The sequence below is a fragment of the Cibotium barometz genome, chromosome 23, assembly GCF_041138505.1.
Source record: "Cibotium barometz isolate CiBa-2024 chromosome 23, ASM4113850v1, whole genome shotgun sequence".
Lineage (NCBI taxonomy): Eukaryota > Viridiplantae > Streptophyta > Polypodiopsida > Cyatheales > Cibotiaceae > Cibotium > Cibotium barometz.
Window position 1 is genome coordinate 39,392,337 of NC_141068.1, and position 27,358 is coordinate 39,419,694.

Consider the following 27,358-nt stretch of genomic DNA (forward strand, 5'->3'; position numbering starts at 1 on the left):
TCATTGAAAAAGGGGTTGCCTTATCCTACACTTTATTGGCAAATTCCTATTATGATGATTGGCTCATCTTAAAGATGCAATGATCAAGCCCTCTTAAAGATGCAAGGTTTTTTGGCTTGCTATCTTTGCATGCGTTTATATCTAATGATCATATATACCCTCACAACCATGGTGTTGGGCTTTAGTGTCTTGTTATGGGTGCATGTGCCATGCTTTGGATGGGAATTGACCATGGACTTAAGGAGTCATTACTATGTCCATCATAAAAACAATTTGTGCCGATATTCTTTCCTATAGAAGCTATTTTGGTACTTGATGACTTAGTTTGTAAACAAGCCTAATAAGAAATTAGATGCACTATAGCAGGGTTGAGATTTAAATGCCTTTTGGGACCTTCACTTTTAGTGGATTGAAGTGGCTTCCATTTGAAATACTTAAGTAGTTATAACTAGTGTGCAGATTAAAGAAAAATGTATATGCTCCTCAAAACTAGCCTTGTATTAACCAGCCCAAAGGATGGGGCTTTCGAATTTCCAAGCTAGGGTCTCATTGGATTCCCTCTCACTAATTGTTACTGTAAACACAAGACCTGCTTGTGATGTGTGCGTAACACAATCTCACAAAAAAAAGTTACCCATGAAGTTATCTAAGGTAACGTGACACTTATCTATTCCATCTATTATAACCGAAGGTTCCAAGTGGCTGAGAAGCTAACAAGTGGTAGGAGGAGGAGTCAGAATTTTGAAAATACAAGAGGAGAAGCTAAACACGCTTGGGTTCACGCCTGGGCGGGCCGTACTAGTAAAAGGTTTAATGAATGGTAAAGGTTTAATGGAGAAGTTTTGTGAGATGCAAATGGGCTGAGCTGGCACCGTGTGACAAAGTGGACCTGATTCCGGAGGTTGCAAACAGTTCACGGTCGGGAATTGCGAAAAAAATTTGTGAAAAAAGAAAAAAAGGTCTCTCTCTCTCTCTCTCTTCCCTTCCGACTCCGAATGGTTTTCATCATCGTCATCATCAATCCTTCTTTCATCGTGTCTCTTTAGCAGCATTGGGTAGATTTTTCTGGCAGAAAAAAGTCCCCTAGGAGAAAGGCAAGGTATCTACGGTTACGATCTATCTCGAGCTCGGCCTCGCCATAGCCCGCTTGCGTGCAGAGTGGTCTCCAAACACAGTGGTGAAGTCCCCCTTCCTGTATATTTTCTGCGTTTTTCGAAGCCACATGTGGTTCAATCTTTAGCTTTTACTTTGCATGGCTGTGGCAAACTTAGGGTTTCTACCCCTGCATCCTGTTGTCTTGGTTTCCTTTGAAGCTCTAGGTTACAGTAAAGCTTTCCGTTGAAGCTTTTAGTCTGGTTTTTCTTTCTATCGAATCTCAAAGGTCTGCTCTCCATCGAAGCTGTAGGGTGTCCCATCCAAACCCACCATAGCCGCACATTTAGATGCTTTTGGTTGTTTTTGAAAGCATTTTGAATCTAATTACCTGCCGTAGCAACCCTACTTTTCTCTCATTTCCATCAGCTGAGAAGTGCTTTCCCTTTGAGTTCCTTGTGTGATTTTCTGCTTTCCCTCTTAAAAACGATACTGTTTCCTGCAAATCGCAGGTCTTGTTAAGCTTAAAGTTTCAGACATTTTGGGACTTGGTATATTTTACACCGTTTCACATTTAAATCCTGGTTAAGTGTGTGCCACCCTGGGCAAATTCTAGGGTTTCTCTTCATATTTATCTGCACGCTACCCAGGATCTCTAGGGGAGATTGCTCATCTTTTCCTTAAGATCATGCTGCTTGCATCCCCCTTGTTTCATCAAAATGGACGAAGATGACGGGACTGCAAATAACACGAATGCTTCTGAACAACAACAAAATCAAGAGCAAGGAAAACAAGAGGATCAGGAGGATTCGTGCCCACCCTCCCCGTCTCCTCTGCCCCCTCCACCCACGTCTTCCCCATCTCCGGCCTTAGAAGACACCAATGATAATCACCAGGAGCTTGAGCATAATGAGTACCAGCATTACCATGTAGCTCCTTCATCATCAAGATCATCCATGGGGCCTAAGCCTGCCCCGACTTATATTGCCATTCCCTCATCGGACACGGAAGCAGATCATCCAGGCCCATTATTTGGTCACACTTTGACGGCAGTACTAGGCGTAGGGGAGGAGAACACACCTGGTTATGTTGGCCCTCGGCTCATTTTATTCGGGGGTGCAACTTCAATTACGGATGGCTCTCAGGCAGCTGGTTCCCAGTCCATCAGTGGAGGCGCTGGCATTAGTAATGTTTCTCTTTCTTCTTGTCTAACGAAGAGGTTTTGAAGTGATGTGATCATTATTGAAATTTTACCTTTTTAAGCCTTTGAGACTCAAAGGCATGAGCTTCCATCGAAATGGTGTAACTATCATTTGATTTTGCTGTTTGCAATCACAGGATTGGCAGGAGTCACCAATGATGTGCATAGCTATGACATAATTTCGAATAAATGGACGAGGTATATAGCTAAATTTGTGATTTTTTAAAACAAAAAGAGCGATAATTATAATTATGAATTATTTTGATGCCTTGGTCATGGGGCAGCAGTTAAATGCATGCATGAGTGACCTAAATCATGTAAAAGTTCAATTGGTAGCTTTTTAGGAGCATTTTGCAATTTTTTTGAAATTGGTCATGAACCTTGAAGGAAAAGCAATGTAGGCTCGTGACTTGGCGAGGGGAGGTCTGAGTTCAAATCCCTTTAGGTCCCCGTTGGTATTGTGGCTTCTTTGCGACGCCAACATGTAATGCCTTCCTATTGGAAGACCAAGTGGCTTCTAGGCGGGTACCAAAATTGTAACTGTAGAAGGATCTACTTATGGAAAAAGAAAAGAAAAGAAAAGAAAGGCAATGTTGTTATTAGTTTTAAAGCAGAAAACAAAGTCGCTCAACAATCTTGGAGCAACACCATAGTGAGTTTGAAAAAATGGCAAAATGGCTTAGGATCCCTTGTTTATATACCTAACCACCCCCTCCCTCCCTCCCTCCCCCCTCCCCCCCCCCCCCCCCAAAAAAAAAGCTCGTTGGCTTGTTGGCTAGTAGTAGGGATTGCTTTTTACATAATTTCTTGCGAGTATTGATGCCATGTACATGATAGAAATACCATTGTGAACACTAATGTACAAATCGATAGGGTCACTTGAGTGTATATACAACCATTGTAGAAATTTGAATGTGCAGGCTTTGGATCTCATCATCAACAAAGTGGACATTAGTTGTAGCCACTAAGGGCTTCCTGTCATGCAAGCTTCATAAGGGGTTATGGTCTACAAGGCTTTGGTAGGGCATCTATTTAGCACATAAGTTGCACACATAACCGCTTCCATCCAAAACTTGTGTGGCAAATCTTGACCTTTTACCATGCAATTGTCAAAATACACAGCGGAAATGATAACCAAACTTGGGTCCACAAGAGCAAGTAGAGTGCAGAAAATAGACAGCACAAGAAACAGTGAGAGATAGGCGTGTGAACTCTTCTCTATACACAAGATCCCGTACAAAACTGAATGAGAAAATGGTGATGAACATGGGGCCTATTTATATGCCCCATGGATGTAGTCGGCCAGCGCTTGAGGGCTCTCCACGATTGCATAAAGCAAGTCGGCTAGCAGAAAATATCTCCACGACTATACAAAACAGGTCGGCCAGCATCAAAACCTCCACGATTGCATCATAGGCAGTCGGCCAGCCACCAGGAGCTCCTGCCAACATGTGGCATCCATCCGCACCATGGAAAAATGGGGAAAAAATACGGGGAGTGAGGAAAAATGATAAAACACCTATACAGGGCGGGCACACCCACAACAGAAGCCCTGGTGTCTGATTAAGACAGGAGATGACTTCTAACACCCCCTCTCAGCTCCTGGTTGTGCAATCAACCCAAGGGAGCTGGAGTGCCGACTGAGCGTAGCCTGAGGTAGAGACTTCGTGAAGAGGTCCGCCGCATTGTCCTCCGTCGAACAATAAAGGAGCAAGATGTCACCAGCCAAGATCTTCTCACGTACAAAGTGATACTGTATCTCTATGTGCTTGGTCCGGGCATGGAAGACCGGGTTCCGAGCAATAGCTATACAACTCTGGTTATCGCACTGGATGACTGTGGGCTCCTTCTATGGAAACCCAATCTCGCCTAGTAGCCTCTGCAACCACACAACCTCGCAAGTAGCACCACAAGCAGCCCGGTACTCTGCCTCTGTCGAAGAGAGGGCAATAGTTGGCTGCCTCTTGCTGCCCCAAGAAACTGCTCCTGAGCCAAGGGTAAAACTGTATCCTGAAGTAGATCTCCTCGTGTCTGGATCTCCTCCCCAATCTCAGTCACTCCAACCTTGGAGTCTTACTCCATCCCCTCCTGTGTAAAAGAGTCCTAGATCCTTCGTACTCAGTAGATACCGCAAGACCCGCAATCCTGCGTCCCAATGAGACTTCAATGGCGTCTGCGCATAAAAGAGCTCAACAGCCCCACGGAGAAGCTTAAGTCCAATCTGGTGTTCAGCAACCAGATCAATGAACCAACCAACTTCCGGTACTGCGAGGCATCAATTGGCTCACAAGGATCAGTAACGGTTAACTTTGTGTTTGGGTCCATCGGTGAAGTAATAGGCTTGCAGTTCTCCATCCCAAAGGCCTCAAGCAACTCATGAACATACCACTGCTGAGAGACAAAAAATCCCCTCTGGGTCTGCCAGATCTCCAATCCCAAAAAGAAGTGGAGTAAGCCTAAGTCGGTCATCTCAAACTCGTTTGACAAGACAGCCTTCGTCACACCAATGTGCTCCACATGACCGCCGGTGAGAATGAGAGCATCCACATAAAGGTTGATTATCTTAACCATGCCGCGTTCCCGAAAGAGATACAGGTTAGAATCTGCAACCGATCTCTGAAATCCAGTCCGAATAAAGAAGGAATCAATCTTCTGATTCCAAGCCCTGGGAGCCTGCTTAAGACCATACAAGGCCTTACGTAACCTGTAAACCATCCCTTTTGATCCTGGAACAACAAAGCGTGGAGGCTGCTCAACATACACCTCCTCTTGCAGGTCACCATTAAGGAACACAGATTTTACATCCATTTGATACACGGGCCACCTCTGAGAAGAAGCAAGGGCAAGAACGGTCCGAATCGTGGACATCCGTGCTGTAGGTGCAAAGGTATCCTCGTAGTCGATGCCTGGCCACTGAGCATAATCTTTAGCCACAAGTCTGGCTTTGTGTTTGTCCACCGACCCATCAGACGCATATTTGGTCTTAAAGACCCATTTGACACCAATGACTGACCGTTTCGACGGCCTCGGTACCAACTCCTATGTGTTGTTCTTCTCGATGGCATCAAGTTCCACCTGCATGGCTTTCCTCCAAGTATCCTGTGAAAGGGCTTCCTTGACGGAAGTGGGCTCTTTGTCCCGCATAATACGAGACATCAGAGCATAGTTTACCTGAAGAAGCTCCGCTGTATTGCTTTTATTTCGGATTCTGTGTGATCTTCAAGGGCCGTCCTCTTTGGTCCACTCGGAGGGTAACTCCGTGACACCCAACTCCCGAAGGGTGTCCAACAACCACCTAGGTACTCGAACAGATCATGGAGCCTCCTGTGGTTGCGGGGGCTCTACTCCAGCTGCGGGCTCAACCTCCTGTATTGACTGAGGTTGATCAACTGGAATAATGGTCTGGGAATCATCATCAGACTCCTCTGGATCTCCAAGAAGTGGCGGCTCCTCGACAGTGGATACTGGAACATGCTCGTCAAAAGACCACATCCCGGCTGACAACAATCTCGTTCCTGTCCGGATCATACAATCTGTATCCCTTGGAATAAGAATTATACCCCACAAATACAAGCTTGCGGGACTTGGAGTCAAGCTTCCCCTTCTGCTTCTTCGGAATATGTACATACGCATCACTCCCAAAAACACGGAAGTGCGAGACATCAGGTTTCCTGCCAAAGTATGCCTCAAATGGAGTCATATGAGGTACTGAAGTCGTCGGAGATCGGTTGAGGGTATGGACAGCCGTTGCCACAGCCTCTCCCCAAAGTGGACGAGGAAAATCACGATGCTCCAGCATGGTCCTCGCCATCTCCACCACAGTCCTGTTCTTGCGTTCTACAACTCCATTCTCCGAAGGTGATCCTGTATTGGCCAATTCCCTCTTGATGCCATGATCTGCACAAAATCTGAGAAATACAGTCGAGGAGAATTCACCTCCTTTGTCAGCCCTGAGAGTCTTTACCTGAAATCCAGACTCTTTCTCCACCATCACGTGCCAATCCTTGAACCATGCAAAAGCTTGGTCCTTCTGGGAAAGAAAGTAGACCCACGTGAATCTGGTACAATCATCAACAAGCAGCATAAAGTAGAGAGATCCTCCCAAAGATGGTGTGTGCTGAGGTCCACACAAGTCAGTGTGAATCAACTCCAATGGTTTCAAAGCCCGCCTGGAAGCCTGCTTCGGAAAGGATTCCCTGTGCTGCTTACCACGTATGCAAGAATTGCAACGCCCTTGCCTACTGCCAACATCTGGCAAGCCAACCACCATCTGGTCTCGGAAAGCTCGCCGAAGTGCATCCACATTTAAGTGGCCAAAACGAAAGTGCCACTAATTTCCGACCTAAGAACCTGTCAACGAGGAGAGTGCAGAGAGCTTGTAGATACCATTCTCCACACCGCCTTCCCAAACAACCTGGCCAGTCTCACGGTCCCGTAGAGCAACTGAATGCTCCTCAAATTCCACTCGAAAGCCAGTCTTGCATACTTCATGCATTGACAGAAGATGAAAACCCAGAGCAGGGACATAAAGAACATAGGAAGTATGCTTGCCCCCCTTGCTGTCGGGAATAATCTCCATCCGGCCCTCACTATGTATCGAATAGTGGAGTTGTCGCCAGTAAAGATGCGACCTGACTGCCGTTTCAGATGCAAGAAGAAGTCACGGGACGGAGTCATATGCCTGGAAGCACCACTGTCAAGAATCCATTCCCGGGTATCCTTCGCGGTGAAGCCAACTGCCTCCTTGCTTGAAGACGATGAAGCATCGGAGTCCATCATCTCTAAGTGCACAAATGCAGGAGTCGGTACAATAGGCAGGTGGTGAACAGATCTGAGGCAGGACGTGTAGATTTGACAGATCTGAGGCACGGTCGGCGGCTGCTATACAGTCGACGGTGGCAGGGCAACTGAGGGCGGCCGCTCAGGTACAGTCGGCACAGGGCGGAGCAAGGGCAATATGGCGCAAGGTGAACTGGTCGGCGCATATCTGGGCAACAGTCGGGCGGGAGGCGGCGGCGCAGATATGAGGCGCAGGTACAAGTCGGCGGCGGCTCTGGTACAGGGCGACAACGCGCATAGGTACAATCGGGGCACAGCAGCAGGTCGTGAGCAGTGTACAGAAGCGTGCGAAGTACAGGAGTGTGTAGAACAGCACACAGAAGAAAAGAGGCGCCAGCTAAAGAGAGAAGGTGCGTGTCAATGTTTGCAATAGGCTGAAGCAAGAAGCTGAAGGGCAGCAGGGGGCAAACCCTAACCCTAATGTTGGGGGGACAGCATGGTGTAACCCTAACCCTAACCAGGCTTTGATACCAATGTTGGGTAGGAGGGCAGCTAGCCTGCACACACACACACACACACACACAACCTCAAGCACAGAGAAAACGTGAGTGCTGGAAAAGATGTACTCAATAATGATATGAAATGAAAGTACAAGTGAGTACTAAAAAGCCTAGGGCTAAGTGCCCTGAACTAGCCGGGAGTGGACATGACCAATAGTTTTATGGGTGACCTTTAGTAGGGCTGAACATTTATGTCGCATACTTATGGATTACCCAGGACTGATTTTTGGGTGGGCAGGATTTTTTCATGCAAACATCAATAGTATCCCTGTGAAGATAGTGTCTCTACTTCTTTAATGCATAGATGACAACGTAAAGGTTGCTCGTGTAACAATGCATCGCCCACCACATATTGTTTCAACCACAAATGGTTTACTCCTCTATGTGCAACATAGGTGCGGTAGTAGCTTGGTGTTTCAACTCTATGAAATGCTGCAGTAGAAAATTGTGTTACATTAATCAATTTTTATGAAAGCCCCTTCCAAAGAGATTGGAAATATACAAATGAAATTATAATTCCGTATCAGAAGAATTGAATGAAGCTTAGAAATGACTTCATCTCTGTCATAGTACTGATTCAGTGACTACCTGAATCTGATGGGGATTGATTTGAATACCATCTATTAAAATCATATGGCCTAAGTAAAACAATTCTTGTTTGAAGAACTCTCATTTACTCATCTTTGTATAGAGAACCATCTCTCGGAAATTGTGAAGGCAATCTTGAGATGCTCAATATGCTCTTAGGTTGGTTTCATCAGCTACATGATTGCTGTGCGTAAGGTTCTCATATTAAATGCCTTGCTTGAAGGTTGCATCCTGCTGGAGAACCGCCTTCTCCACGTGCAGCACACGCTACAACTGCAGTTGGCACAATGGTTGTCACGCAGGTGAGTTAGATACTCCTCTTTATTAGTCCATGGAATGTCTTGTGGTTCTCTATCTGATTTGGTTTGATTGCACGACAGGGAGGTATTGGACCTGCTGGACATTCGACAGAAGATTTGCATGTTCTTGATTTGACCCATTCGAAACCAAAATGGCATAGGTCTTTATCACTCCAAAGCTTGGGGAACAATAATAAAGAGTGGGTCAGAATGACTGTACTACTGACTGTTCTTGTTTGTTTCCATGTTTTTAGGGTAGTGGTTCAGGGGCCAGGTCCAGGACCCAGGTATGGTCATGTGATGGCACTGGTTCAACAAAGGTTTCTTGTAGTTGCTGGTGGAAATGATGGTCAGTTGTGAGCACTTCATAGCTTTTTTGATGGAGAGGAGTTGGTACTTTTTAAAATTAAATTTTGATGGAGAGGAGTTGGTAATGTCAACTTTTAATAGTATATGAGCTTTTTGTGTTGCAGGGAAAAAATATCTTTCTGATGCATGGTCCTTGGACACAGCAACCAAACCTTATGAATGGAGGAAACTTGAACCAGAAGGGGACTCCTTACCTTCATGCATGTAATGTCTTCTGGATTTCCTACATGTATCCTCCACACAGTAACATTCTTTGCTTATTAATGGAGCCTCTTCTTCCTAAGCTGCATATACACAATCTTATAGCTAGTTGTGTGGCTTCCATCATTGATATATTTGAAATTTGCCTTGAATTCTTGATTGTCCACTCTGGAGTTCTATAATTTATTGGCTTTTGATTATGGATGCTTGCAGGTATGCAACAGCAAGTGCACGTGCAGATGGTTTACTTCTGCTTTGTGGTGGGAGAGATGCCAGTGGTATGGTATGTAATGTTAGGGTCCCTGATGTACTTACAAGGTTTAATTGTAAGATGCAAGGCAACTGGCCAAGCTGTAGCTGCTAGTTGATGCTAATCCTCTCTTATCTAGAGCCATGGCTTTCGCCCTAGATAGCCTCCTGCTTTCATTCATTTTCTTTGCTGCTATTAATTTGCCTTTGGCTAATCAATACTGTGCTTTTTTAAATTGCTAGTACTTTGTCTCTTTCATGAGTTTTAATTATGAAGTCGTACATTTGCAGCCTCTTGACAGTGCTTTTGCCTTAATCAAACATCGGGATGGGCGCTGGGAATGGGCTCGTGCCCCTGGAGTTGCTCCTTCACCACGGTACCAGCATGCAGCTGTATGTGTCTTGTGTTCTGAAGTTTGGATTTTCTCTTTTATACGTGCTTATATGCAATGTGATGGATTGTTGAAGGTAAAACTAATACACATCTTAAGTAGTGACTTGCAACATTTTGGAAATATAGGTTTTTGTGGGCTCAAGGCTTCATGTCACTGGCGGTGCGCTTCGAGGGGGCAGGATGGTTGAGGGGACTGCAAGTGCTGCTGGTGAATTTTATTTTATTTTGCTTGTTGTGGATGACATAATGTTACAAAACAATCCCCCCACGACCTTCCTTCCCCTTTTCCCTTCTTCTTCCTTACCTCACGGCCCAGCGTTTGTTTTTTTCCTTCCCCTTGGGCCCCCTCTCCTCCTGCTATTCACTGCAATGACTTTCACAGTATTTCTGATTCAATGAAGGAATATATAAAGTGCTTTTGAAAGGTAATTTTCTCCACAAATTTTGGCAAGTTGTAAAGCTGTGGGGAAGTTGATGTTCCAAGTTTACTGAACAGAAATCCAATGATCATATTTGAATCTGTTTGGCTGCGCCAGTGAAGACCAATGCTAAAAATCCATCTTTATCTGCAGTTTTGGACACAAATGCTGCTATCTGGCTTGATCGTAATGGAGTAGTCACAAGCCCAAGATTAAGTAGAACAAGTTCAGATGCAGCAAAAGGGGATGCATATGTGGACTCCACAAGGCGGTGTCGTCATGCAGCAGCAGCTGTTGGAAGCAAGGCCTACCTATATGGTGGTCTTAGAGGAGGTAATCTCATCACATCCTACGTAAGGCAAAACTTCTTTCTTGCAAAATATTATTATGCTTTGTAATGTGGTGTAATGTGAGCCCAATTTCTTTGAGGGACGTTCTGCATTCCCCAACAATGATAAAACATGAAGGGCCTTCTGTGAATTTTCATGAAGGCAACTGCTATGCATGAAGGGTAACCCTTTCTGTTATGAAGTAGGCAGCTAATTGTGATGGGGTCTTCTTGGATGTGAGGGAGTGAAGTAGGTGATGTTCTATTCATTTCATGCAGAGTAGTCTACATGTGATGCATACGTTGTCATTTAGGGTTGAAGTAGCAGATCATACAAATGTCCATTCGCACATATGCACACACAACCGTCTAATGGATGAGCCGAAAGGATGCATGTATGTGGGGCATGTGCATTCATGCACACACACCTGCCTAATGGATGAGCCGAAAGGATGCAGGCATGTGGGCACGTGCACACAGATTTTGCCCAACATAGAAGCAGAGCCACTTGGAAGTGTGAAAATTAGAGCTTGTACTTGGAGGCAAAATAAGTCCCAAGGTGCTGAGGCTTGCAGAAGAGTTGGTCTGTTCTGGTGAGGCACAGCACCTTCAGAAGTTCTTGTCCACTAGCAAGGAACCAGCAAGGGATGCTGAGGTCCTCCTCTCCTAGGGAGAACAATGAATCCATCTCCATGTGGGCATCTGACCAAGAACTTTGACTGATACTAGGTACGACCATGTCTTTCAAGCAGGTGGCAAAGGAGATTGCTCACTTAAAGTAGAGACTGCAAGTTTCTTATTCCGTGCTTTCCTTTTCAAGAGGACATAGAATGCTGAAACGTGAGAGTCCTGCAGGGATAGGCATAGAACCACATAGATCTTTGGGGGAGCTGTGACATCAGGTTAGGCCAAGGGTGGATTAGGGAACCATCTCCAAAAGGAGTGCTCTTTTGTGCAACCAATCACGATGGGAGTTACACCAGGGATGCCAGTAGGGGAGCACGACGAGGCATGTTGCAGTATAATGACTGCCATGATCATCTCCCTTTGGGTGGTTAGTGCCCTCCAATGGGGGTTGGAACTCGGCCTTTGGTCCGCAGAGAGGAGCTGAATCTCTTAAGGGTGAGGGCATAAATCGTTCTGTTTTCCCATCAGACCCAAGGTGTTACATTTCTAAGTGGGCCTTGGGTCAGTGTTAACTGGGGGTTAGGATAACCCAGGGTTAAAGGGATGTGTGACCCAAGGGTAGGGTTAGGTATTAGCCAGGTGTAGGGGCTGATATAACCCACCCAAGGGCTAAGGCCTAGCTAGGATGAGGGTGGGATTGGCCAAGAAGTGAATAAAAAGCCAACTAGATGCTTGCAATGGTTAAAAGCTTATAATAAAAGCAGCGGGCAAAATATAGCCTATAGAAGTGAATTTGTGCTCTTATGATTTTATGAGGTATCCGTACAGAGAGGGAGGTCTCCAAGGCATGTAGGACCTTAGGGCGAGAGTAGCTATAGGAAGTAGGTGGTCTAGTGGTATGTATCCTCTTACATAGTATCAGAGCTTTGGCTTGGTACGAAACTTCTTGCTATCTAGCAGCCCCTTAGGAGGAATGGCATCTTCTCCACGACCTTGCCCACCACCATTCAGTGCTGATGGAAAGCTTAACGGCACTAATTATCCTCTTCGGAAGTTCAAGCTTAAGGCTATTCTTTCCTCCTATGAGTTTTGGGACGACACCGTCATTGGTGTTGATGTTTATCCCCCACCGACATTGGATGCGACAGACGACAACACTGTACCACCTGTTGCCGACCTTGTGCAAGCTTGGAGACGAAGAGATTCAAATGCTCTTTGTGCCATTGTCACTAGCGTGGAAGATAGCGTGCTGACCATGGTTCATCATGTCTTCACAGTTGCAGAAGCATGGGCTTTGTTATAGAGCCACTATACAACTCCCTCAAGGACTCAAAAAGCTTCAACAAGAGAAGCTGAATGAAGGTGAAACGGTGGAGGTGTTTCTCACCAGAATCAAAGATGTCCGTGACTAGATGGCTGCAATCGGCATGAGTGTGCTCTCCCCGGATCTCGCTCGTTGCTGTCTATGAGTATTGCCACATTTGAGGAGTTCAGCTTATTACTTTAAGATGAGGAGATGCGGATGAAGAGTCGCAATGGTGTCAAGACCAGGCTTTCTTCACTAACACAAGGAAGAAGGGTAAGGATTCTAACTCTTCAAATCAGAAGAAAAAGATTAAATGCTTTTACTATAACAAGAAAGGGCACATAACTAAAGAATGCAAGAAAAAGCAAGCAGATGCCAAGAATGGCACTATGAAGACCAAGGAAGAATACAATCATGCTATAGAAATAGAGCTGTTTGTTGCCATTGAAGAAGTGTGCAGTGAGACTATGCAATGAGATAGCTAATGTTGCAGCACATGATGATCCTTCGATCATCGTGAGTGGGTCTTCTAAGCACATGACCAGTTGCAAGAATTGGTATTCCTCCCTAAAGTTTGTGGGAGATGACGTCATGGTGGCATTGGGCAACGATGCCAAGTGCCCAATCAAAGGTTCAAGTACTATTTCACTTATGTTTGTACACAAAGTCTATCAAATGTTTTGGGGTTCCAGATATGAAGAGAAACCTCCTTTTTGTCTCAACCATAATGGACCGTGACCTGGGGTTCACTTTGACAAGATGGTGGAGTCATTCTTGATGGAGATGATAAGGTCATTACAAAGAGCATTCAGAAGAACAGCTTGTATGAGCTTTTAGTGTTTGCGATTCAGGCTGATTTGGGTAGCAACAAACTTTGGCATGAGAGATATGGGCATCTTAGTACGTAGACTCTTTGTGTAGCATACGCCAAACTAGGACCGAGTGAAACAACGAGGCCTTCTTTAAACCCGAGTTTAGTGAGTCTTTAGCAATCCTTTAAAACAACATACATCAATCTGAAAGATGTAGTTGAGACGACACCAGATGGGGTCCCAAATTACCCACTGAAGGGCTCCCCCCTTGCAAGCAGGAGTATTTGCTTTATTTCTTCTTCAGAGAACTGAATACAAGCTGAAACTGTGTCCTTAAGACTGGGCAGACAAACTGACTGACTGACCGCCAAACGCAAGGACAGAGCGACCGAACACTGGGCAAAACTGTGCATAAGCTGTAGGCGACTGTGAAGCTATCTTCGAAGAGGATACATCGGCCTGAGACTGAGGGTTGCTGTGCTGAGATCTCTTGAAGAGGTTGAGCTTCGTTTGCCTTGGGCTGAAAGCACAAGAGTGGCTGTAAGTATGCAAAGGCTGGGGCCTATGCACACATGCTTGATTGAATTGCTTGATAACTCTGATGATTTTTGGGACTGATGATGGCTTGTCTTTTTTTATGGGTTCAGGGGGCTGGTCGGCTGCGAGAAGATGCTGTCAGCCTTTTGAAAATGCCACGACCTAAATTAAATAGAATTTAATGCTTGCTTTGCTGCGTGGCTGGTCGGGGACTGCTGGCCGACTGCAGTCTGCCTCTGGCTGACTGCTGTCCAGGCCATCTTAGCCCTAGTCGACTGCATGCCCAAGCCCATAGGCTGCCGACTGATGCCTAGAGGGTGCCTAGGGGTATTACCTACCCCTTGCAAGGCCACCCATTCTTTGGGGCTGGCCCCTGCTATATGAGTGCAACTAATATGCCTATAATGCATACTACTCCTATGGCTGACATCTACATGCACCTACATGATCACTTATTGAATTATCCAGAGTCCAAAGTGGGTTAAGAGGACTGACTTGACAGAACTCTATGGCTGGGAGGCTGACGTATGTAGCTCGTGCCTAACATGTTGCAGATTGGGGCTCACAAAAGCGTTTCTCTCTTGAGTCCTCGGCTCGAAAAACAAAGACAAAAAACAAAAAACTAGGGCTCACAAAGGGGTCATGGCATACGACAAAATATCCTAAAAGGTACTACTTCTGTACATGTTCTTGCACTGTTGATGAGCCAGTTTGTCACCGTGTACCACATTGCATGGGTGCACGTGATATTCCCTCCTGCTGAGCTTGGCGGCAGGTTCATAGCTTCAAGATAGTCCGCCAATACCAAAACTTCTGAATGACAACTTTGGACAGCACTTGCCCACTTGCTTGAGTCTTTGCTTCATGATCCTTAAATATGCCCATTCACCTTTTTTGAAGTTGATGTCTCTCTGTGACTTGGTTGCCTGTTTGGTGTAAGCCTCTTGAGCTTTGGTAAGACGCTCTTTGATTGACTCAATGATGGCGGAAAAAGTTTCTGTCAGCTTGTTGGGTTCCAAGGAAAGAGAGGTTATCCGCATGAGAAGGGATGAAAATCCTCGACCAAAGGCTCCCTTGTACGGAGTTCTGCCAACACTGGATGAGTGTGTCATTGAGAATCGCTTGTACCAACGGGAAATGAAGCTCCCACTTTGATTGCTGGTCATGTTAGTACGCTTTAAGCACATTGAAAGCCAACTAATTGTAAATCTTGGTTTGGCCATCGAATCTTGGTTTGGCCATCGGTATGGGGATGGAATGCACTGGACAATTGCAATTTGGTACCAAAGTTGTGGAACAAAGCTCGCCAGAAGTGAGATGTAAGCTTCGGATCCCGATTTGAAGTAATGGTCCGTGGCAAACCACAAACTAGATACCAATATTGGAGAAAGAGTCGGGCTATATCTTCTGCTGTGGTTGTTTGTTTGCATGGTATAAGCATACAAAATTTACTGAATCTATCAACTATCGTCATACATCGAGTATTCCAAGATCCAGTAGATGCGGGAAGTGGTACAACAAAATCCATCGAAATGTCATGAAATGGATCCTCAGGGACGGGCAATGGCTTAAACAACCTTGCCTGTTTGGTGTGAGGTACTTTCACTTTTTGACATATGGAACATGTGGAAACATATTTATAGACACAGTAAAACGATCTTTTCAACTTCTCCAAAGTACTGTTGAGCCCACGATGACCACCAAGTGAATCATGGGCATCATGGAGTGCCGGTCTCTTCTCCTTGTAAAAGAGCCAGCCGTCCTGAATGGTATAATGACTTGATTTTGAGTAAATGGCCATATTGTAAGGAGTGCCAAATTTTGGACAATATGCATACTGTGTCTTTATATTGTCTAAATCTTTTCCGTGTATCTCCAACACAGTGGACTCTTGTACTATCTAAATACTACCTTTGCAACTCAGAGCATCTGCTTACAAGGTTGTGCTTACGTGGTACGTACTCAATCACAAATTGTTGGAACAACTGAGTCCACTGGTGTTGTCTATTGTACCACTGGGCACTTGGCATAGTCTGTAACCACTTCAAGGCTTGGTGGTCTGTCTTCACAGTAAATTCTCTTCCATAAAGAAAAGGTTTCCATTGTTTCAAGGCTGTGATAACCCCTAGCAACTCTTTGTCATACATAGAATATTTTTTTTCTGTATCATTTATCTTTTTGCTCTAATATGCCACGGGTCTTCCTTCTTGTTGCAAAACTGCTCCTATGGCGAGATTATTGGCATCGGTGATCACCTCGAAGGGATCATCCGATGATGCGAGTTTAAGGATTGGTGCTTTGGAAGCCACCTTTTGGAGAGCAAAGAACACCTCTAAAGCCTTACCTGCCTTTTGTCTTCTAGTTTTCACTCCCTTGAGCAAATCTGTCAACAAATTTGTCAATGGTGTTGCAAGGTTAGAAAACTGAAAGCTTTGTAATACTTCGCTTCTTTCGGCTGCCATCGTTAGAAATGCTTCACTTCTTTTGGCAGCTATATCGCCACCATGCTTTAAGCAAGCCGGCTGAGTAGCTACAAACTGTTCAAAAAGAAGTTGAAGTAGCACCTAGATTTATTCGGCCATATCTAGTAAGCAACACATAGCTCGCAGTTTATAAGCGTACATGCTATACTAGGTGTTGTAAATTCTTCCATTCTCATGAGCACCCAACCTCATTCACACCTGCCTTATTGGCTAGTCTTGTTTTGTATAGGGGACCCCTTGGGCACTATGCAAAACATAGTGGCGGGTGGCAACACACCGTCCCACCCTGCTAGCGTCCAATGGTTGTGGGAATTTGCGAGTGGAGGGGTAGCAGTCCCAAGGACCCACTCGCAAAGTTTCACCCGTATCGGGCACTGTATAATAATGATGTCTCACCCAAATCCGCTACTTTTTGCATAGGGGATCCCTTGGGCACTATGCAAAAAATAGCGAGTGGCAACACCAGAGTCACACGGGGACGCGGGGACGGCCCTTAGGGACGCGGGACGCGGGTCGCGGGGACGGGGACGACCGGGGACGGGGGGGGACGCGCAGGGGACGCCGTGCAGAATGGGGACGCATACAGTCGTCCCGGGGACGCGTTCCCGAAACGCGGGACGGGCAGGGGACGCAGATAGGGGACGTAGACAGGGGTTATAAATGGTCAGAAAATGGCCAGAAACGGCCAGAAACGGGCAAATTTCCAGCTATGAAAGAATGCACACTTTAGGACTTTTCTCCACACTCAAGTTTGAAGCTTCAAGCCTCATTGCTCAAGCCTCAAGCTTCCAAAGTTCCAAGTTCCATTGTCCAAGCCTCAAGGCCCAAGTGGCAAGTTAGCCCTCTCTCTCTCTCTATACTATCTACATTGTGCCAACTTCCAAGCCATCTCTCTCTCTCTCTCTCTCTCTCTCTCCAAGTTCCATGATCCATCCCTCTTGAGACTTGCAAGCCTCAAGAGTCAAGCGGCAACTTGCAACTCTCTATTGCACCCTTCTTCCCTCTCTCTCACACTATCATCATTCATGGCATCTCAAGGTGAAGGCGCCGCCGCCACATCTTCCGTTGCGAGCTCTTCACGAAGGAGGCCGGCGGTGCACACATGGTCATGGTGGGATGAGGTCCACTACACTAGTCGTGGAGTGGGCGGTGGTTCAAGGGCATGGAATTGCATGATCTATTGTGATCTATGATTCTATCATCTATGATCTATCTAGTATCTCTATTTTGTACCCACTCTTTTTTGTAACCCTCACTGCCCATGAGGCATGTACTTATCTCTTTGTATCTATCAGACTATCAATCACATAATCAGTGTGCCATCGATGTTTTATTAGTGCATTTTGCTCAAAATGACTCTTGTTTTTTTGTCTATTCGGTGTAAAATTTTGTTCAAAGTGTCTCTATATGTATGTCATGCATACAACTCCTAAATTGCTTTTAAAAAAGAGGTTTTTTTTTGCCGTTCCGGACCCCGTCCCCGGGACGGCACTTCCCCGTCCCCGTCCCCGTCCCCCGTCCCCGTCCCCCGTCCCCATGTGACTCTGGGCAACACACCTCCTGCCCATCCGGCGTCCGATGGTGGTGAAACTTTGCGAGTGGAGGGGTAGCAGTCCCATGGACCTACTTGCAAAGTTTTACCTGCATCGGACGCCATATGAAAATGATGCCCCACCCAAATCCGCTATTTTTTTTGGATTCCTTGGGTTCTATGCAAAAAATAGCGGGGGGCAATACACCGTCCCACCAATTCGGCGTCCGATGGTGGTGAAATGCGAGTGGAGGGGTAGCAGTCCCATGGACCCACTCGCAAAGTTTCACCCGCATCGGATGCCGTACGAGCATGATGCCCCATCCAAATCCGCTATTTTTTGCATAGGGGACTCCTTAGGCACTATGCAAGAAATTAGCGGGTGGGAACACACCGTCCCACTAATGCGGCATTCGATGGTGGTGAAACTTTGCGAGTGGAGGGGTAGCAGTCCCATGGACCTACTCACAAAGTTTCACCCGCATATCAGATGCTGTATGAGCGTGATGCCCCACCCAAATCCGCTATTTTGTGCATAGGGGACCCCTTGGGTACTATGCAAAAAATAGCGGGTTGCAACACACCTTCCCGCCCATCTGGCGTTCGATGATGATGAAACTTGTGAGTTACCAGACCTAAGCAACTGCCCTAGTTGCGTCTTCAACTGAGCTTCCAACGCTTTGGAAAGACGATACCGAAACTTACTGGGTGGCTCAGCTCTAAGGACCACATCGATACGATGGTCTTCAAGACGAGAGGGTGGAGGTCTGGGTGGAAGATCATCCTTCAACATGATGTCCTAAAATTGTTGGAGGAGGCTTGTTATCTGAGGCTCTAATGGATTATGGAGTCGAGGTGAATGTCGATATGTGCTATGGGCAGACATAGAGCATCGCACACTCAGCTCCCTTTCTAATAGCTCTACTAGCTTGGAGGTGAGAAATGAGCGGAATACCTTGAATGCTCCGATACTCGCGAATGATAGTCGGCTCTGGCAAACCTTCGACGATTGTGAAGGTGTCTTGCCCCCAATCAGGAATGGGTGCATACTGGCAGAACCACTGAATCCCTAGGATCATGTTGCACTTGAGGAGGGGCGAGACAATGAAATCCCTCCAAAACTGAGCCTTCTGGACTGTGAAGGCAAACTGCGGAGCTTTCTTGGTAATATTGGTACGTAGGCCGGGAGTGAACCCGTTCATGTCCAAATGATACGGCACAAGGGTACATTTCATCTTGGTCGCCAACCGCGGAGAGATGGCATCATCTGAACTACCATTGTCGAATAGAATAACAAATTGTTGTCCTTTCGTTGTGCCATAAGCTATGATTAAATCTTTTTGACGCTCCTCAATTCCGCCCTCTTGCTTATCATCGAATACCAGTGCGGGTACTGTATTCAAAGCGGGCAAAAGCTGAACAACATTGGTGGTTAAGGGCAAGGGTGGAGGGGGTGGTACAATTGTGGCGGTAGCCACTGTAGAGGCTGGTTGTTTGCCTTTTTTCGCCTGCCATTTGGTACAATCCTTCTCTGCATGTCCAATGTGGTGGCAGAAAAAACAACGGTTCTGTTTGAAGTACCGCTCCTTCTCATTTGACTCTAAGAATTCTCTAGTAAGGCCGTCCTTGATCTTTTCCTTAGGGGTCTTTTTAGGTCTGTCGCTCCTTCCTAGTAGAAGAGCTGTCCTGGCCCTTCTTCTTTTGGTCTTTGTTGTTGGGAGTCCCCTTACCTGATTGTTGGTAAGACGCTTGGTTCTGCTGGGTGGTTTGTGTCTGTTGCACTTGTGAGGTGTGAAGCCGCCTAATGGACTTTGTCTTGGGTATCTGTGATCTTGGAGAGTGGAAAGTGGGCAACAAACTGGTGAATAAATTGGGTCACAACCGAATGGTTGCACTTGCTGTCATACTTGGTGAAGTTCGGTGAGGCACGGATAATTTTTGTCTAGGCTATGGCTAGGGTTGTTGGGGACTGAGAAGGGTGGAAAGAAGTTACCAGCCCTCAAGTCTTCTCGGGCCCGTCGCTCGTGGTTTGCCTTCGCTTCCAGCTCTGCCCTAGTCGCTCCTCTTTGGCCTTGCATTTGGCCAGCTGTTCGGCCAGTCTTGCTCCACGGTCTCACTCTTCTTTTTCAGTCATCCACCATCGACCATCGAGGAACTTTGTTCTTTGGGTTTCTCCTGCTGGGCCAAGGTTGCCTATAATTTTGCGAGTTTTTTTTCCATTTGGATTCTTTCGAGTTGAATCTGGAGTTGCCTTATCTGTTCCTTTAACTTCTAGTTGTCTTCGTCTTCTTTTCGCAGAAGCATTTCTTCGAATGGTTCTTCTTATTTAGTGATATCTTCGGAGCTTGACTCCTAACCGGAGTGCGACAAAGGTCGTCAAAGGGATGGTGCCACTATAGGCCTACTTAGGTAAGAAACTGTAACATGCAACGGAAGTATTCGTATTGGAGGATCCTGTCACACAAATGCTCACACCGTCTTCTGTATCCTGAGTTTCGCGAGTTTAGCAATCCACTTTAATGGCTTCAAACTTTAAAGAGATATGAGAGAGAGAGAGATGAGAATTGTACACCGTATGGGGTCCCGAATTACCCACTGAAGGGCCCCCTATCCCGTTACCGAGATAGTATTTGCTTTATTATCTTTAAAGAGACTGACGATAAGCCAAACACAAGACCTCTGAAGACCAAGCGTTGGGCTGAATTGTACACTGTTGTAGAAACACCAAAGATGTCCAATCTCGAGCCTATGCACTCTCCCCAATGGAATGAGGGAGGGATGCAAAGCTAGGGCTGAGAGAGGGGCTGTTTGGGACTGTTCTAGACTGAGTATGAATGCTGTAAATGAATATGAATGCTACGTTTTATCTTCATCAAGTGGCTGGAGCAAAACGATGATATGATGAATGCTGAAAAAGATGGCTCTCGCCAGATTGAAAATTGTGGAAACGGCCAGGGTCGCATGGAAGAACCATTGCGAGACAAACCGTCTCAACCGAAATACCCAGACCTGGTCAGATCTTTAAGCTTACCTCAGGAAGAGGTTCTGTCCTCCGGGCTTCCTGGAAACCAAAATGAATGAGTTCTTGATTTGCCCTTCTCCTCAAATATTCTCCACTTTTGGATGAAGAGCAGTTGATGGCCAGATTCATTCGAGGGATGAACGAGCCATTGGACACTCTAGTGAAAAATGCCAAACGAGTCTCAATGGCAGAAGCTGTCAGAACATCAAAGGACTTTGCCAAAGCATTTGTTGTTAAGGTCCCGCCGAAGCCTGCACCCTCAAACTTTAAAAGGTTCCAAACCCGGGGAAGTGCTTCAAACTTTCCATCCCCAAAGAGGTAGCAAGGCCCTAACCGGAATCAAGATGCTGGGAAATTCAGAAGTGAAGGAAGATCTTCCCTCAGAATACTTTCTCAGGAGCCCCACCTCTTTCAAGGATTCAGAGGGATGAGATTAGAAGTGAGAATAGGTGTTTGGGTGTCAGGGTTTTGGTCACCAGCTTAAAGACTGCCCGACTCCTGCCATGTCAAGAGGACAGGGAAGTCAAGGACCCAGAGTGCAAAGACTAGTCCTTTCGTATCAGTCAAATCATGGTCCGTCTCGCCAAAATCAGGGCAATCCAAGGAGGACTCCAGCCCAACCATCTGCCTCTGTTCAGAATAATCTCATAACTCCCTCCCAGAACTAGGGTAACCAAAGAGAAAGAGTTCCGTCCCAATCTGCAGCAGCCAGAGCAGTTACGATAGCAGAAGTAGTAGAAGAGGAAAGAGGTCAGATTTATGCCGCGATTGAAAACCAAGGGCCAAATCGTCAATTATCTATCCTCCATGCTCCAGCTGAGTATAAGGGTAAGCCATTTAAGCTTTTGATTGATTCAGGCAGTACTCATTCATTTATTTCCCCAGGATGCTTGCGTAAGCTAGTCTTAGAACAGAAATTAGGGAAACCTATGCAAGTTGAATTGGCCAGTGGGAAGATTCTTTTCACTCACCATGAGACAGATCATATTCAGTTTAATCTAGATGGGAATGTAATTGACTGCCAGTTCAGAGTCATACCTTTGGGAGTTTTTGACGGAATCCTTAGAATGGATTGGCTCCACAAAAATCAAGCTGACATTCACTATCACAATGGAACTATTTCCTTCCGTGATCTTCACGAGAACAAAGTTCAAGGAACTGGAATTTCCGGATTCCCCGATCTGCAATTAGTAAAAGCTTCTAGGTTACTGAAAGGACTTAGAAAGAAGCAGCTCATTTATGTTGTCAAAATGAATCCGGTAGACACAAAGTTAAAGGCTAAAGAACCAAAATGGTTAAGTGAGTATGATGATTTATTCTGAGCAGAGCTAACTGAGATGCCTTCGATTCGGGAAGTAGATCATGAGATAGAATTGACCCTCGGAGCTCAGCCAGTAGCCGAGCGCACGTACAAAATGCCAGTCCCTGAAGCCATTGAACTCAAGGAACAGCTTAGGCAGCTATTAGAACAAGGGTTTGTAAGACCCAGTGTTTCACCTTGGGGAGCGTTTGTTCTCTTTCAGAAAAGGAAGGATGGAACGTTAAGACTCTGTGTGGATTACAGAGATCTCAATCAGCTGACAATTAAGAATAAGTATCCTATCCCCAGAATTGATGAGCTTCTGGACAGGCTAAATGGAGCCCAGATCTTCACAATGACCTATTCCATGCTTCATATCTCAAATTTCAGAAAACCCTAAAATTTCACCTATACGGGCTGCTACGTCATCAAGCCGGCATGTTCGGGCTGTTGGACAGCCTATGTGAAGACTTGGACACGGGCTGAAAGCTGCTGATTGACTTCTTCTACAAAGCTGAACTCTGATTTTGAGCTGATCCGGGCGGCCAAAGTGCCAGTTTGAGCCTTTGGGCAGCACTTGTGACAGCCAGGGAGACTTTGTCGCGGCCAGACTTGCTGCTGCTGGAGATTGAGCCCGGGAGTTCTATCCGGTGCTAGGACTTGTACTTTCAGCTGAGACCTTGTTGTGAGTTAGTACAATCTGTGTGTGTGGACCGGGAATATGAGGCGATGCTTGCATCTCTCCAGGAATTGACGAAAATTTCTGGAAGGCAGCTACAATGGAAAGTTCACTGTTATATCCTGATTGGTATTTATGTTTTCATTTTGTACTATGGCAAAGCTGGCTATATTTAGTGTGTAAAACTTGTACAAGATAAAATACTCAAGTAATTGGGGGGCGGGGGGGGGGGGGGAGTGTTTCGGCCCTAGCGGTGGTGTCTTGTGCAAGTTTCTTTGTTTATCCTTTTATGTTGTGCCATTTAAATAAGTGTTTTGAGTGATTTTATACTACGAAAGGTGTCCAACAGTGCCCACACTCGTATGGTGTGAGTTACATGTCATCACTTGGTGACAGACGAGTATGTGTATTATATTGGATGTTATCTCTAAATCTACCTGCTTTTGTTGCATTGCCATGGAAGTGTTCTTATTACAAGAATATTGAAAAATGATAATTACTTACTCCTTGGGATTTGCAAGTCTTTAAGCCTCTAGAAATCTCCATCAATCAAGAAATCCAAAATCATAGCTTTTTGGTCATTTGGCAGTGTGCTGGATGCCAAGCTGTATAACCTATCCTCCATTAAACAATATGGTCTCTCATCCCAATTTACTTACGCTAGTCGACTGCAACAGCACACAACATCAATCAAACGGCAACACTTCGAAACATTACATCGTTGCCTATCTAAACAAATAAAAGGGAAGGAAATAGGTTTTCTTACTACATCAATCAAACTGCAACACTTCAAAACATTACATCGTTGCCTATCTAAACAAATAAAAGGGAAGGAACTAGGTTTTCCTACTCAAAGAAATATCGTGATTGGAGTGATGTCTCTCATAGTGATGGATTCTTGGCTATAATGATGTTTAGATGGCCTCTTTGCACTTGCATTGTGGTCGTATCAAATTATAAGCTAGAAATTTAGTGTGTAGTTTTATGGCATATGCAACTGTCTGTTCTCTTCATAGCTGCATTGTGCTTATGTATACTGATTCTAAGAAAGAATTCGAGTGTGCAGGTAGAAGCATATGAAACTTGGCTAAAATTTTGGTTGTCTTGAAAATCATGGTTTTATAAAAGCCATTTCAGACCTAATGCTCGAAGTCTTTTATTCTGCTATTTCTGCAGAATTCCTGCTAGATGATCTTCTAGTAGCTGACGACCCGCCAGAAGTAGAGACATTTCCCTCTTCAGGGACTTCTGTACAAGATACCCAGGTTGTGCTCAACTCCAATAAGGAAATTACAATGACAGCTCCAGTGGTACCCCTTGGTAATGGAGTCATGTCAATGGACCAGAGTGCTGACAGAGCTCAGAGGTTTGTGCTTGCCTTATCTACCTTGTCCTCATTTCACAAACCCATTTACCGATGAGAGTATGATCAATGGCCTAGCTAGTGTAACTTATCCAAATTGTGGTTTCTTTTAAGATTGGCAAGAGGGGAGGAGGCATTGTTGAAAGCATCCATTGCTGAGGCTGAGGCAATGAGGGTAACATATGCAAATGTAACAGCCAAAGCAGCAGCCAGTAAGACAGAGGGCGATGCAGATCAGTCAATGGATGAAGCAGAAAGTGCTCCAAACATTAACATCAATGGAGATGAGGCGTTACGATCGCTATCGAATGATGCAATGTCCCCAAATTCAGATGTGCGATTGCATCATAGAGCGGTACTTTTCCTTTAAAAGTTGTATGAACCAGATAGCTCCACAGCCTCAATAAACCTTGAGTCTCAATAATGAATTCAATTATTATGGTGATTGTGTCAGGTGGTGGTTGCTCAGGAGCCTGGGGGTGCCTTAGGGGGCTTGGTCAGACAGCTCTCTTTAGATCAGTTCGAGAATGAGGGACGTCGAGTAAGCTACGGAACTGTCGATAGTGGTATTGCTGCAAGACGATTACTAGACAGACAGATGTCCACGAGGGGCTTGCATAAGAAGGTGCACACCTTACTTTTTTATTTCTTTGATTGGGTAAGCAGTGACTTTGGAAAAATGAAAATAAGGTTTTCCTTCTGCCTTTGAATTTGCAGATAATCTCTCACTTGTTATTGCCCCGTGGTTGGAAACCGCCTATTAGACGGCAGTTCTTTTTAGATGCCAACGATATTGCAGAGCTTTGCGACACAGTTCAACAAATTTTTCAACGGGAGCCTACGGTATTGAAGCTGAGAGCACCTATCAAAATTTTCGGGGATTTACATGGGCAATTTGGAGACTTGATGCGGCTGTTTGATGAATATGGGTATCCCTCTACAGCAGGGGATATAACGTGAGTTCTTTTGAACAGCTCTGTTTTCTTCTAGATTACTCACTCATACCTCCCATGCAAATACGGGCAGACATTTAACCTGTTGTCCCTATTCCAGGTATATTGACTACCTCTTTTTAGGGGACTATGTGGACAGAGGGCAGCACAGCTTGGAAACAATCACTTTGCTACTAGCTTTGAAGGTGAGATAATCTATTTCCATTGAAGGAAGCTGTAAAGACTGCTCCAGTATCTCATCGAACGTTTGTGTGGCAGATTGAGTACCCTGAACATGTACATCTGATTCGGGGTAATCATGAAGCGGCTGACATCAATGCCCTTTTTGGATTTCGCATCGAATGCATTGAGCGAATGGTATACTTAGCTTTATGTGAATTATACAATGGTTTTTGGTTCGACATGTACTATCAAGCTCTTTTATTTCTCTTGGTTGATGGATATGCTTACACAAGCAGGGAGAGAGAGACGGCATATGGGCATGGCATCGTTTCAATCAGCTCTTCAACTGGCTGCCTCTAGCAGCACTGATAGAACAAAGAATCATTTGTATGCATGGTGGAATTGGTAGATCAATCAACTATGTATCTCAAATCGAGAGCTTACAACGACCTATTACGATGGATGCTGGATCTGTTGTTCTGATGGATCTTCTTTGGTAACAAGCTTGCTCTTTACTGCCAGCTTATTTCATCACTTGGCCTGCCCGTTTTGGGAGAATTTAAATACTTATGCTTATTTTATCAAGTCTGACCCAGCTGAATATTTTTTACTTATTTTATCAGGTCTGACCCAACTGAGAATGATAGTGTTGAAGGACTCCGTCCAAATGCCCGAGGTCCTGGCTTGGTTACATTTGGGGTGTGTATATAATAAAATCTGCTTTATTTTCCTAGGGAGAACACTTTATCATCTAACAGTAATCACTTACTGTATACAAATACTTGCTCCTTTCTTGTTAATTGACATTTATAATCTATTATATCGTGTCTACAGCCAGATCGTGTGATTGCTTTTTGTAAGAATAACAACTTGCAGTTGATTGTGAGGGCTCACGAGTGTGTGATGGATGGATTTGAGCGTTTCGCTCAAGGCCATCTAATAACACTCTTTTCTGCTACCAATTACTGCGGTAAGTAGAAGCTCGTGATAGCTGCTTTTGTCTTGTTTCAACATCTGTTAAGTGGATAGATTGCACATTCTGTTTGTTTTAGCTAACTTCGAAAATTTTCTTTCAGGAACTGCCAACAATGCAGGAGCACTGCTTGTTTTGGGTAGAGATTTGGTGGTTGTGCCAAAGCTTATTCATCCTATTCCCCCTATTGTAGGGTCTGAATTGTCTGGGGATGGACTTACTGAGGAGACTTGGATGCAGGTAAAAATGTCAACCAACACTTACCTCTTATGAGGAGGTTCTTCCCCCCAAACCCCCCAGCACGTGTGCGCATGCCCATGCACCTCCCTGTGCATGCACACATGCACCTAACTTGTTCTTATTTTGAGCTATATTTAATGATAATGTAGGTGGGTATTTGGCTATTTTGAGCTACCACCAAAGATTACCTTGAAGGGTCATTGGCTGTTTTGCATCTTTCTCACTTCTGCATGTAAACTTTCAGGAGCTAAATGTGCAAAGACCGCCAACACCAACACGAGGGAGACCTCATACCGCTAATGATCGCAACTCTTTGGCTTGGATCTGAGGTAGTGGTTGTACTTGGTTCTGTACAGTATATTATTGAAGGAGGTTTTGGACGGTTACAGGTTGGCTGGTTGGTGACCATGGCATCAATTATTTTTAGTATTGCATTGTAAAGGTATGAGCTTAATCTGATTGTAAGATGCGACAGGAGATATTTTGGCAGTGTATTGGTTATCATATGGCCTCCAATTCCTTTCTTTGTTTGTTGCTAGATGCATCAGTCCCGTTCTTCTTTTACAATGAGCCTGAAACATCAATGTGGTAGTGGTACAGTTCATTTTTCTCAGTCTCTGAAATGAAGAAACCAGCAGCTACCCTAGCAAATGGGGATGTTTAAGTTGTCTTTGTTCGGTCCTTGAGAGTTGTAAGGAGATCGGTGACCTTAAATAAAGGGAGGATAGTCTCTTTCATCTCAGAGGAAGTTCTTTCAGCGTACATGGAGGAGCTTTGTATTGTGATATATACCAAACTGCCATATTTGTCCCGACTGCTGCGATTTATTGATTTCGGTTGTAATGCTTTGCAGTCTCTTTTGAATTGAGCCGGGTTCCATTTGAGGTACCA

At 45.2% G+C, this 27,358-nt stretch overlaps 1 protein-coding gene across 4 annotated transcripts; it reads left to right on the forward strand.

Annotated features, from left to right (window-relative positions):
- The first annotated feature begins 910 nt into the window (after positions 1-910).
- On the forward strand, positions 911-27,358 carry LOC147625924 (serine/threonine-protein phosphatase BSL3-like). Of its 4 annotated transcripts, none has more exons than XM_086817458.1 (21): positions 911-2,277; positions 2,431-2,491; positions 8,444-8,522; positions 8,601-8,680; positions 8,774-8,868; positions 8,993-9,092; positions 9,303-9,372; positions 9,630-9,731; positions 9,859-9,940; positions 10,305-10,484; positions 23,953-24,142; positions 24,254-24,494; positions 24,594-24,764; positions 24,857-25,095; positions 25,193-25,277; positions 25,351-25,449; positions 25,551-25,750; positions 25,878-25,953; positions 26,089-26,224; positions 26,331-26,467; positions 26,712-27,358. In XM_086817458.1, exons 1-21 carry the CDS (start codon positions 1,812-1,814, stop codon positions 26,793-26,795), a joined length of 2,973 nt encoding a protein of 990 aa, XP_086673584.1. In that variant the 5' UTR covers positions 911-1,811; the 3' UTR covers positions 26,796-27,358. The 4 variants fall into 4 exon arrangements, 2 of the variants coding, with proteins under 2 accessions (XP_086673584.1, XP_086673583.1); XR_015268738.1 differs by having other exon boundaries at positions 1,894-2,277; positions 25,548-25,750; positions 26,093-26,224; XR_015268739.1 differs by having other exon boundaries at positions 1,894-2,277; positions 26,093-26,224.